This window comes from Carya illinoinensis, chromosome 8 (assembly GCF_018687715.1).
Source record: "Carya illinoinensis cultivar Pawnee chromosome 8, C.illinoinensisPawnee_v1, whole genome shotgun sequence".
NCBI classification, from domain to species: domain Eukaryota; kingdom Viridiplantae; phylum Streptophyta; class Magnoliopsida; order Fagales; family Juglandaceae; genus Carya; species Carya illinoinensis.
In genome coordinates this window covers 27,623,390-27,635,508 of record NC_056759.1, presented here as the reverse complement: position 1 = coordinate 27,635,508, position 12,119 = coordinate 27,623,390, and the positions used below count along the sequence as shown (strand labels likewise).

Here is a 12,119-nt window from a genome sequence, read left to right as displayed (position 1 = left end):
ATATAAGCTATATTGAGAAATATAGCTTTCATTTAACTATTTGATAAATGTAAAGAACGTACACATGGGTGAAATCAATGAGATTTTTTTCCATTTTCTCCCCAAAAATACAAATTAATAAATATATATATATATATAAATATATATATATATATATATAACGTTTGAGAAACCCACATGTAGCACTAGTCAGGTAGTACATCAAAATATGACTACAGTAGAGTAATGACTTTATTCATGTATGAACACATTTAGTACTTGGCATACTACTTGTATGAATGCAGGCATGCACCTTTCTATTTTATATGTCAAGAAGATGTAGAAATTTAGGAGACAATCGTTATAAGTATTTATATATATTATATGCAGGATGTGCTAGCTATATATATATTTATTGCTTTTATTTATGACTATTGATCCACATAGCGCACATTTAATATATATGTGTGTATAGGATGGGAGTGTATATTACTCTGTCATTATATTGTCAATGGGAAATTTCCTAACTTAATCTAAAGCTAGGCTTATTGAACCTTGGTATTGACTTAAATTGGAACAGGGGATCTCAGTTAGACTAAGTGCATATTATCAATTTTTGGTTAATGATTTAATTTGGAAACAATTGTTATCTCAAAGTAGAATAAGCATAATAGTGTTGTAGATAAAGATACACATTGAATTAAAGCTACTTTGTTTGGCTAATTATATGACATTATAGTTGAAATCATGAACAACTAGCTTACTAGTGATATATACTTACAGGGTTCTTGTAAAGGCTAGGCACATATGGAGCACGTTGGAATTCCAGCCAAGGTGGTATTGGAGAGGTTCTTCATACAATGGGTAAGGTACAAACTGTGCATCAGCTTCAAAATCCATCATAATATGGATTAAGAATCTAATAGTAGTTTTTAACATATATATTACGACCATGTAGTGGATAATAAATTGCTGATTTTTAGTCTATTCTTGCTATGGTCTGAGTTTATGCTATTGTTGTATTGCAACAAGTCAATTCATCAGATTTTAAGGGCAATGCTGAATTGGTTGTGCTAGCCAAGACCCCAAAAACTCCCATTGAACTAAGTGCGAATATGTACATGTACATGTAGATCAAATAGTAGGACTGTTGGCATGTTGAGATTCCAAGTATGGATTAAATACGGATTTATTTACAGCGCTAAACATCAACGCAAAAAGTAGTATTCACGGCAACTTTATCTATCACCAGAAATAAAACATGATTGTACAACTCTTTCACTGCGTATTTATTTGCGGCGATAAAAAATTGCTGCAAAAAGTGGTATTTGTGTCTACAATTCACACTCGCCTGAAATGAAAAGCGGCTACAGTCAAATATACTTTTTGCAGCCAAATATCCATCACTGGAAATGAAATTAGCCACAAATAATACTTCTACTAATTCCTTTTGAGAATAAATAGTTAGAAAGGTATTGGAAGGCCTTCCTCTATTCCTTCTTAAAGTCTACAGCGTTATTCCTTAAGGTCTACAACCATCTTCTTGGGAATAACAAAAGTATCTCCAAATAGTCAACTAACCATATATTAAATCCACTCTCTCAAACCAGGAAAGGAAGAACAGAAGACCCTCTCTCCGCGGCTCGAGCCTATCCCTAGAAACCCAGCAAACCTAGCAACCAGACCGGGCGGGGGGTGGGGGGGACGGGGGCCTCAGCTCCATCCTCCTTTCCTCCCTCCCCTTTCCTATCCTTTTATATGGCGTTTTATTTAGTTTTGGTTTAAATCTCTGGTTTTGGTGTTTAAATAAGCTCTTGGTGGAGGTCTGAAGGGAGCTGTATCGTTGTGACTCAGCGCCATGGCCAGGTACTCGGTTCACCCCAAAAACCTTCTCCCCGATTGTTTGGCGTCTTGAGGCAGAGAAGACACGGTGGTCAGTTGGCCTTTGGTTTTTTGGGGTGAGTGGCTGAGCGGTGGCTCTGGTCTTTCGGGGTGGTCTTTCGCGATCGTGCAACCCGTTGTGGGGGTGGTTAGGTGGTTGGCAGCTACTCTGTCTTTCGGGAACAGGGGTGGCGTGGGATGGGTTTGTAGCACAAAGGGTTCTGGTGCTACAGTTGGGGTGGTTCTGGTGCTGCAGGATCGAGGGGGAGGTATATTAGAGGGGCGGAAGCGAGGGACGACCGGAACATAGGGCGTGGTGTGGAGGATGCAGCGTGGGCTGACCTGAAAACCTGCTTTGGTGAGAGCAGTGTGGTAGATCCAGCGCAGCGCGAGGCACGAGGTCGATCCTTCAGTGTTGTAGATGGAGGCGGCGGCAGAAGAAAGGGATGAATCCCTAACGGGTTGGGCCTAATGGTTGGGCCTAACGGGTTGGGATGAATCCTAACGATTTGGGCCTAACGAAGCTGGGCTTTCAGTTAGGCTGGGCCTAATGTGTTTACAGTGTCTGGGTTTGTTGTTTTTTACAGCCCTTTTCAGTTTTTGTGTTTTGTATTGGTGATTGTGGATTTGGTTTAGCTTTTATAAATAAAAAATAGACTAGTCCCACTCCTTTTTAAAGGAATGTGGGTGTTTGTCCTACTCCTCTTTTGGAGGAATGTAGGTTTGGTACTCTTCCTCTTTGGGAGGAGAGAGTGTGGTTGTACTCCTCCTCCTTGGGAGGATGGAGCGTGAGTGTACCTTTCTTCTTTGGAAGAAAGGTCGTTTTATCTCTGTTTTAACAAAGAGCTTTCTCTTTTGACTGCTGTCAAGAGAGGAGGTATAGAAGTTTAGACAATGTCCGTCACAAAGAAATTTGTTGACGGGGAAGCTCCTGAGCAGTTGCGTTAGTTGACTTATAGTCTGGTTTTCCTGTATTGATAAGTCACAGTTGTAACTTCGTTTATGAATGAATGTATTGAAGCATTTTCCATAAAAAAAAAAAAGGAAAGGAAGAACAAAAACAAGTCTCAAACCTCAAAGCCTTGCAACGGATGTATATCTAATTTCATTCAACTTTATAGAAGTCTAGTCCTTATGTGCTATACTGTCATGCTTTAATTGATTTGTTCCGCCTACAAGAATGGATTTAATTTAATAAAGATCGATATCAAAGTAAGTTGATCTATTAGGGTTGATCCCTTCCCCTTACCCCCGTTTGTTTTAGCAACTTATGCTAAGATCTCCTCACCAAGAGCTCCCCATTCTCATCATGATCGGTCCATATTCTATCGTAGTGCTGAGAGAACCAAATTTGTTTAGCTAAACTATGCCTTATTACTAGGGTCTTTAAACATGCTATAAAGATACCCCTATCTTATCTCCTTTCACTATTGTTTAAAGGACAATTATGTGGACCGATGGGCGGGCTTACGAGTCTTGATTGTTACAAAGGACAATGCTACCAAGACTATAATACCCATATTGGATAAGGAAAGAATAGAAGAAATCCATTACCCAACTTTCTACATGGGCATGTTGGTGTGGCTTGGGATTTATTCAGTCCAATGGACCTCAAGGATCCTTAGGCCTTGCATGGGGCAAACTGCTATATACAGCACCACCATTACTTTCGATTATTACTTCTAAGACCTATTTCTATCAAACTTCCATTTCGCAACAAACCACCACTATTTATTTAATTTTTTTTTTCTGTTTTTTATAGGCAAATAATTTTATTTATAGTAATTTAAGTTATACTAGGTGGGGTTGGCAACCCCTATAATTGCTCCAAAGTTTTCAAACCTAGGTGTTAAATAGTCAAAGAAATGCAAAAAAGAGAATATAGAAAAGGAAAGCTAGGACTAATGGAGTAGCTCAGGTCTCATGTTGATCTCTTAGCCAATAAACTACAACATAGTCCAATAGAAATTCAACCACAGAGGTGGTTTTTGTTGGCATTCCTCAAGAGGTTTACTCAAGGTATCTACTGTAGATGTGAGATGTTGCAGTAGATAGGATTGCACCAGTTCTAAATCATTTGTTGCAATTGAGGAAGATCTCCTACTCTACAACCTTGGATATATAGGACAACCAATCAAACCCCAAGATCCAACATGCAATGTAGCGTGGTAAAACTTCCCCACTCCTTTTAAAAGGATTGGTGAAAATATTGCATTGAGGGCTAAATTGAAAATAATTGTTTGGTTGGCTTTGGAAGTGTATTGTATTATCAAATTATCAAAAGCCAACACTTTAGTAGTTTGTAAGTGTTAGTTTATTGTAGTTTAAAAATAATATGTGTTAGTTTTGGAAGTTTGTGGAGCAAAATGAAAAATATTCAATGGTTTGTAGGTGCAAAATGTATTTAACCTTAGAAACTTATCAACATGTTCATCAACCTAAACATGCTTAAGCCACATTATGGTTGTAACAAATCAATAATTATAAATTAATATTTTATCTATAAAAGGGAAAGCTCACTTATTTAACTCAAGATTATTATCATGGAGAAAAGTAAGAAATATGTAGAAATGAACAAGAAATTAGAGAAAAATCATACATTTGTTGGTGGTGACTTTTAGAAAAAACTTTACCCTTTTTATTACTTATAATATTTTAAAATGATGATTATGCATTCTTCAAAAGTACATTATTATGGCGTGATAACTATTACTATGTAAATATTTATAAAAAAAAATATGACGGTGTAAATAGTAGGTCTATTACCCACCCTATATGGATGAGCAACCTGCCACCTAACCCTCCACATCCGCATGGGCGGGTGGATGCATATAGACCTTGACACTTGGTCCCATTCTGCATGGGTTAGTGGCTAACCTCGCTTGGCTGTCAGGCAGACAGATAGACTCGTCGTCCCATTCAAAATCAGCCGAAAGCTCCAAGTCTACATATTTGTTCATCAAATCTACAAATCCACCCACCAAGTCCATGCATCAAACTTCAAATATACAGATCCAACAAAAAAGTAACAAAAAATATACATATCAAACCTCCATAAGATACCCATGGGCAACAGCGTGGCTTGTGGTCTTGAAGAAGAAGTGTTGCGGGGCTTGAGGAATGGAGAGTTGGTCCGGGTTTATTTCCTTATATACCCTTGTGAAAGAAAGACAAGGGCGAGGAATGGGTAACTCTTCAAAACAACATCATTTTATTCTAAATTATTTTTATATATAAGGGTCGGGCGGACAAGTGATATCCGGACAGGGCCGAAGCCTAGCCCAGCATTCACCCTTGCCTTTATGCATGGCATTTGCCCACCTAATGCAGGCGAATAGCCTCCCTCGGGTGTGGCCAGGCCTAGTAAGTAGCATGTTATTAAAGGATAATACTTTATTTGTTGACAAAAGTCACCAATGGTGACTGCCGATTATTCTTATCATTTTTAACTTAAGAACTAAATAAGTATTTTTTTTAAATAATGTTATGAATATAAAATATATACATTTAAAAATATGAAAAATAAAAATAATAAAAAAATTCATTGGCTTTATCGGTAACATCCCTTGGCTGAAAAATGGAGAATTCACTTTAAAATCTTTCTAACGCTGCGTTTCGAGTCTTAATCTGGAAGCACCGAACGGTAGCCATGGGTGCCTCAGAATCCATACACTCAAGCTCACAGGTAGCTCCTCAATGACGCTTAAACTCCTAAAATTATTTGCATTAATTGCTGGTTTTACTCTGCGCTGATTGTCATGTAAACGTCTGTTTTGCCTAACGTGAAGCGTCCGGCCGATGAAATCACCAGAGTGTCCGAAGTATCGGAGGTCGCCGACCCCATCTTAGAGAGACTCAAATCCCTCAGATTAGTATGTGTTTTTCTTTATTTTTTTTAAATATTGGATCGTGCTTTGAAATATTATTGTTTTGAGTTCTCTTATTTGTTAGTAATTCTGGTCTGAGTTTTGTGCTCGATATCATTTTCAATTGTCCTTTTTTTCTAAGTTGTCTTGCTGTATAATTTGTAGACAACACCGATACTGACGTCAGCACCGACGGAGAGTAGTTTGACTGACATATTGGTGAGGAAACCTTCGTCTTCTTCGGCTCCAGGTGAGCTTCTCGTGGATTTGGTACATCAAAGGCTTTCCTTTATTTGCCATTCTAATTTTTAAATGTATCCTAAAACTCTTGCTTGTTTTCACAGCCACATGTTAAAGCATAATTAGTTTTAGATAGGTAAGCTATCCGAAACGCATTATCCCAGAACACAGGGAGTGTACATAGATACACCCAACTACAGGAAGTAAAGAGGTCAAGAATGCCTGGAAACTAAAGCTAGGAAAACATAAATCGGCAGTCATCCAATTGTAAAGTGTGTTAAAAAAAATCTTTGAGCTCCTCTATTGTCATTGTGAGTCTTCGGAGCCTCGGCCGTTCCTTTCTCACTGCATGCACCACCTAAGATCGGGGCCGTTCTTCACAAGATCCTATTGTGATCATTGCCAAATCTTCCTTTCCAACATGCTAATAAATCCAAGTCTGTCCAGGCTTCACCTGATTTAAGCCCAAAGAGAAGGAAAACTGCTTGGCACATAGTGCTAGTAGCTATTTCACAATGGAGTAATAGGTGAACCACAGTTCTCCCATCCATCTTATAGATGCAGTATAAAACCCCTTCCCTCATGAGGTCAGGAATGCTAATAAAACAATTTTTTAAGCGCCAAGTATACAAGATCCTATAAACAAAAGCAAATCAAACTTCATTAAATGAATTGAGAGTTATAGGTAGCATCTATTAAAAAATTTCTAAATCTTGTGCTAAATCATAAAATCACATAATAAATAAGCTAAAATCTTTGAAAATGCTCTAGGCCTCCGCCTCTTCTCCCCGTAGCCATGTTTTGTCTTGTAGCTTCATCCTCGCATTGATCATTACCTGGGATGGTTAACACGTAAAAACAAAACCAGGTCGAATACTCAATACGCAACTATTTCATATAGTGAGAAATATGATCTAATAATATTTCATTTGTAAAGCTCTTTCATGATATAAAACATTCATTCTCATATATTTATTCATACATTTCCTTTCTAAACCTCATTGGCCAGCACACCTTTGCCTCGTGCGCACTGGCTAGCAATCTTTGTGATCTTGCTCTTGGGATTAACGGGCAAGAAACTAGTCCTCCTCTAGAATGGACATTGTTGGTTTCACTACCAATGAGCAACTCTTGGCATTGCAATCTGCCCCTCAACTCACCTCTGTATGTAAACCTACTTCATTGTGGCCAAATAAGAAAACATTAACAATTGAACATGCATTGATCTGCTATTCATTCCTTGCCTTACCCTACCTTACCTCATCCTTTCCCTTCCCTTTTTTTTCCATTCTTTCGGTAGATAATATTTATATATACCTATCACATTTATATATACTTCATGACATAGCGGAAGCATACATAAAAGCTCTATCACATTCACAATTCTCATAAGTAAGGGTACATGTAATGGCTAATAAGGAATAGGCTATATGCCATGTGATTGACAAACATATACATCTTGTATAACTTTAGATGTAGAACATTTTGCTTACATGTTTAGCAAGAAGAATATGATCATGGTTACATACATAAAGCAAGGGTATGAACATTGTTACTTACCTCCTATCCGTGCAATGTTCAGCAATCATGTCAACAATACCTAAATAGGTACATGCACAACACCGTGTCAATTCTATCTCACTACATCATAATCTAAAGTTGTAAGCTGGCGGCACGTCTCTAAGGTCGCAACCTTGTCTGTAACAGTTTGACAGTCTTTTTTTTTTTTTTTTTTTGTTGATAAGTTAGTTTGATAGTTTACTTTTGGGGTTACCAATTCCAGCAAGGCATATTGAGTGGAACATGCTTTGACCACTTCATATTAACATGAATGGTGTAATATGCAATATGCCAACTATTTTATCATGCATGGCATCACTTAAAACATGTTTATCAGCTCTGGATTTTCATGATTCATAAATGAATGCTTTTTGGTCATATCACATGCTGTTTCAATATGTAAATGCATGCACTTGTAACCAGGTCACTGGGCATTGCACTTTTTATTCCTAGATGCTGCTACACCATATGCATGCATACATATAGCTTCATGTTTTCATGTCTTTGGGATCTATAAAGTGCATGCAATTCACAAAACAGTGGCTGATTCTGAGGTTGTTGACAGCAACCCCTTTTATGCATTACGAAATTTATGGGCTTTGTGAGTAAAATCAGTGCTTTCATGATGAAAACTGGACCTCTAGGGTTGATTGGGCTTGTTAACATTAATAACCCCCCCGTCCCCCCTTTTCTCTCTTCTAAAAAAACAGCAACCCCTTTCCAAACTCAAATGAGATTTTGACAACTTTTTCAAAATGTCATGTTTTGGGTATAGTCTAACAAGTCAAATATGCAAAAATCACAGTTTGTTCATGCCCAATAAAGAATATTGCAAATCGGAGGGGCCCTACTCCTCTAGATGGACCTCCATGGAAAGCTATTACAATCATGAGGATAAATGAATTATAGAACAACACTTTGAATACCGCTTTCTTGGACATGGCCAACATATTTTCTCTTCCTGTCTCAACCAAATAAAATACAACCAAGTATTGAATGAGTTAAAGAGAACTATCTCTCAAATCTTTTGTCGCTGTTGTACAATCCAATTCCCCTAAAGGAGATCTATTAGAGAGCTGTAAATTCTCTGCCACCGATGCATCCTTAGCTTGAGCAATGCAGAATAGATCCAGAAAGACCCCTTTAAGAGGCCGTTCTCCACAACACGCATCAGACCAGAACTTTATTTTAAATTCATTGTCCAACTCATATCTGGTAGGATGTTAAAACTCTCCAAGCCCCTTATATTTTTCCATAATCAAACCCCGTAAGTCCTGCTCACCTCATCAGATTTCCAGCCACCCCAAGGACTGCCATACTTCAAGATTATGGAAGTTGATCTTGCGTGGAAACCTGGCTTTTATTTGTTCCAAACAAAATTTTATGAATTTAAATCTCAAAGTAGCTTTAAGTTGGAGCCTTATAGATCCTAATTTTAAATGTAATAAACATGATCACATGACTTGCAAAACTTCAAATATTCCAAGGCAACTGATATCTAAGACACCTTCTAAATTGTGGTAATACATCATCAAAAGGATTGTTGTGTAATGCGCATATGGTCTCTTGAAAGAAAGTTGTGCATTGGATGGTTTGGTAAATGATGGCAAATCATGATGGTTTGTTTTAAAGCATCCCTACTTTCGTCTTTTATATTTTCTGTAGCCTCTTTTTCACTCCTTGCTTTAGGATCTGCTCTGCCTTGTTCTCATGCATAATCTATTTTGATTGAAAAAAATAAAAGCTGTTGTTCTTATTGGAACTTTAGTCTTCCTCTTACTTAAATTGAGTATCATTTATTTATCAAAACTGAATTGAGTATCGTTTTATATCTACATAAGACATTACTGGTTTAGTGATCAGAAATGGCCAAGAAACCACATTAAAATGATAATTTGGTTCGATGTGGCACAGAGGTTCCTACTTCTTGAGGTGCAGTTTGGGTGTAGATGAGAGAAAAGTCTGCTAATTCTTTTGTTCGTTAAAACACATCGATATGTCATTCAAGATCACTGCCTTGGCATTCTCTTGTATGAAACATCGATTTGTTAGATGTGCAGTGTGTACTAATAGAAAACAATTTGTTAGATGTGTATGTACTGATTTCTTTGCAAGTAAAATCTGAAAGGAGGGTCATGCATGTAAACTTTTATACTGGAAGTCCCGTTGAGAGCGGAAGCTTGGCGGTCAAAGGAGAGGATAATGGAGCACCAAGACAAGGATTTTAATTTATTGCAATGGGTCTGCTGATAACCTTTCTAAGTGCTTTCCATTGCCATTTCCATAAAGCATCGCCTCCCTCCATCAACCTCCCTGCCTGTTTCAAAAGCATCGCCTCCTCCCCCCCCCCCCCCCCCCCAACAACCCAAAAAAAATCTCCTTTTATGGCACCAGTTGTGCACATGTAAATCTTCTTAACCATCTTAACCTTGTGTTGGGTTTCTTTCATTTACATCTATTAATTTTTTATTTTATTTATATATATATATTTACTTAAGTGTTAAGGAAGTGTTTTTAAATGAGTTTATGATTTTTTTTTTTTTAAATGTTTAAAGGGATTTAAAAAATGCTTTAAAAAATACAAAATAAAAAAGCATTTTGCACTTATATTCCTCCCAGGAGCCACTGTCAGTGGCTCTAGCATGACCCTCACTTTTTATGGTTAACCATCTTAACCAAGATATATTTTTAAATTTTGAATGCAAAACATCGAAGGAACTTAGTCATCATTGTCATCTATCTATAAATCCTATGCACCAACTGAAACATCATGTTTCACAAATGACATTTTGGGTATTTATTTATCTTAGCAGTGTTGCTATTTATCACTTATTAAGCTGGAAACAAGTTTGGTTGGGAGGCTAATAGGTAATTATACTTTTTCTCTGTTTGAAACAGCAACTGTGGATCCGAAGGTGCTGATGGAGCTCTTCTCAATATACCGTGATTGGCAGGAGAAGAAGATTCAAATGATTAGCAAAAACCAGGTTTCTGTCTAAACTTTTTGAGTTCAGAATTAGCTTAGTGAACAAGGAGATGACTTCAGTAGTACTAGGCACTTGACTGATCTCATTGAAAGTGGATCCTTGAGACCATAAGTCAGATGAAGTTCTTTTGTTCTGCATCGATCTAGAATTGGATTAAGATTCAAGTTTGTCTTTGATACTATGTTGCTATGACTCAGATATGCTTTGAAGTCATAATCAACTCTGATTTCAGGAGGTTCACAATTAAATTAATTATCAAACCATGGTTTTGCAGGTTCACAATTGATCTCATCCAAAGTGGATCCTTAAGTCGCAATTAAATTAATTAAACTAGGATTATGACATGTCAAGACGCATATCTTAATCAACATGCGTCTTGTTGATTAATTTTGCAAAAAAGTAAAATGATCAATCAACCACCATCTTAACATCGTTCAGATCCACTAGCTGGATATGGATGAGTTCAAAGCTACTTTTGGGTAATCCATAAAGTGAAGTCTAAAGGAAAGATATGGGTGTGTATGAATACTTAATTGGATTGGATCTTAACTCAGTCCATTTGATGCTTCAGCAGATGATAAAATTGCCATGGTTAGCCAAGTAGAATTCTGCTTCTGATTTAGTGTTGGACTGGCATTTTTTATTTTTATTTTGGGTACGTTTGATGTGATAAGTGACATTATTGCAGGAAGAGATAGAAAACAAGATAGAAGTTGCTGATGCTTTGGCAGTAAAACTTCTACAACGGTTCAATTACTCTGTTTCGGAAATGAAGACAACTTCCCAACATTTATCAGGAGGTAATTGATTAGGCTCAAGTCTCAGTTTCTTTGAATTATTCTGATGGCCCACTGAAATGGTTCTGGCACATGGGCCGTAGTCTTGCATCAGGACAGATCAACCGAGACTATTTTTGCAGATTCTGCTGCTTTTTATTATTGCCTGTGGACATGTATCGACTTTTTACAATGGAAAATGCATTCAGTTCATGCCTTACAGGTGGAGATTGGCGAGCTTAAAGGGAGGTTGACAGAGGTTCTTAGTAACTGTGACGCATTGTGTAAGAGAATTGCTTCAGAGGGACCAGAATCTCTCCGGTCATCTGTCAAACCATTTGCAATTGCCACCGACCCAGAGATCATCAGTCCCTCATCTACTTCGCCCGGAGATTTAAACAAAATTCAGTCTCCTACAAAGCCAAGTTAGACTCGTAGAGATTGAGACAAATATATACGACTAATGCTTTTATTTCATCTTGAATTTATAATTTTATACTTAGCACTTAATATGAATGATATCAGTAAGCGTATGACTGAACACACGGCAAACACTCGAGCAATATTCATCTGATGTAAGATTTCACTTCGAAAAATGTGGGAGAACAGATCTTGGGCAAACAGAAAGAACCCCACCAAGATTTATTGCATTCTCTTTCTTTGAGCAATAATGATAGATTCGTCAAAAGAAACAGTACTCAAGGTCGGCAAGATATGATCAACAAATGATCAGATCTAGCATCCCCCGGAGAGATTCGGTTTCTGCAAGATCTCAAAGCTTCCAAATAAAAGAATTGACTGCTTGAAAAAGTAGAAGAATGGGAATTGAA

General features: G+C 37.4%; 1 protein-coding gene across 3 annotated transcripts; it reads left to right on the top strand.

The window, feature by feature from the left end:
* Positions 1 to 5,386: 5,386 nt before the first annotated feature.
* Positions 5,387 to 11,939, top strand: LOC122318768. Of its 3 annotated transcripts, none has more exons than XM_043136374.1 (6): positions 5,387 to 5,545; positions 5,649 to 5,732; positions 5,892 to 5,976; positions 10,425 to 10,513; positions 11,202 to 11,313; positions 11,433 to 11,939. In XM_043136374.1, the coding sequence occupies exons 1-6, from the start codon at positions 5,510 to 5,512 to the stop codon at positions 11,717 to 11,719; spliced, it is 693 nt and encodes a 230-aa protein (XP_042992308.1). In that variant the 5' UTR covers positions 5,387 to 5,509; the 3' UTR covers positions 11,720 to 11,939. The 3 variants fall into 3 exon arrangements, with proteins under 3 accessions (XP_042992308.1, XP_042992307.1, XP_042992309.1); XM_043136373.1 differs by having other exon boundaries at positions 11,394 to 11,939; XM_043136375.1 differs by having other exon boundaries at positions 5,388 to 5,545; positions 11,499 to 11,841.
* The last annotated feature ends 180 nt before the right edge of the window (positions 11,940 to 12,119 follow it).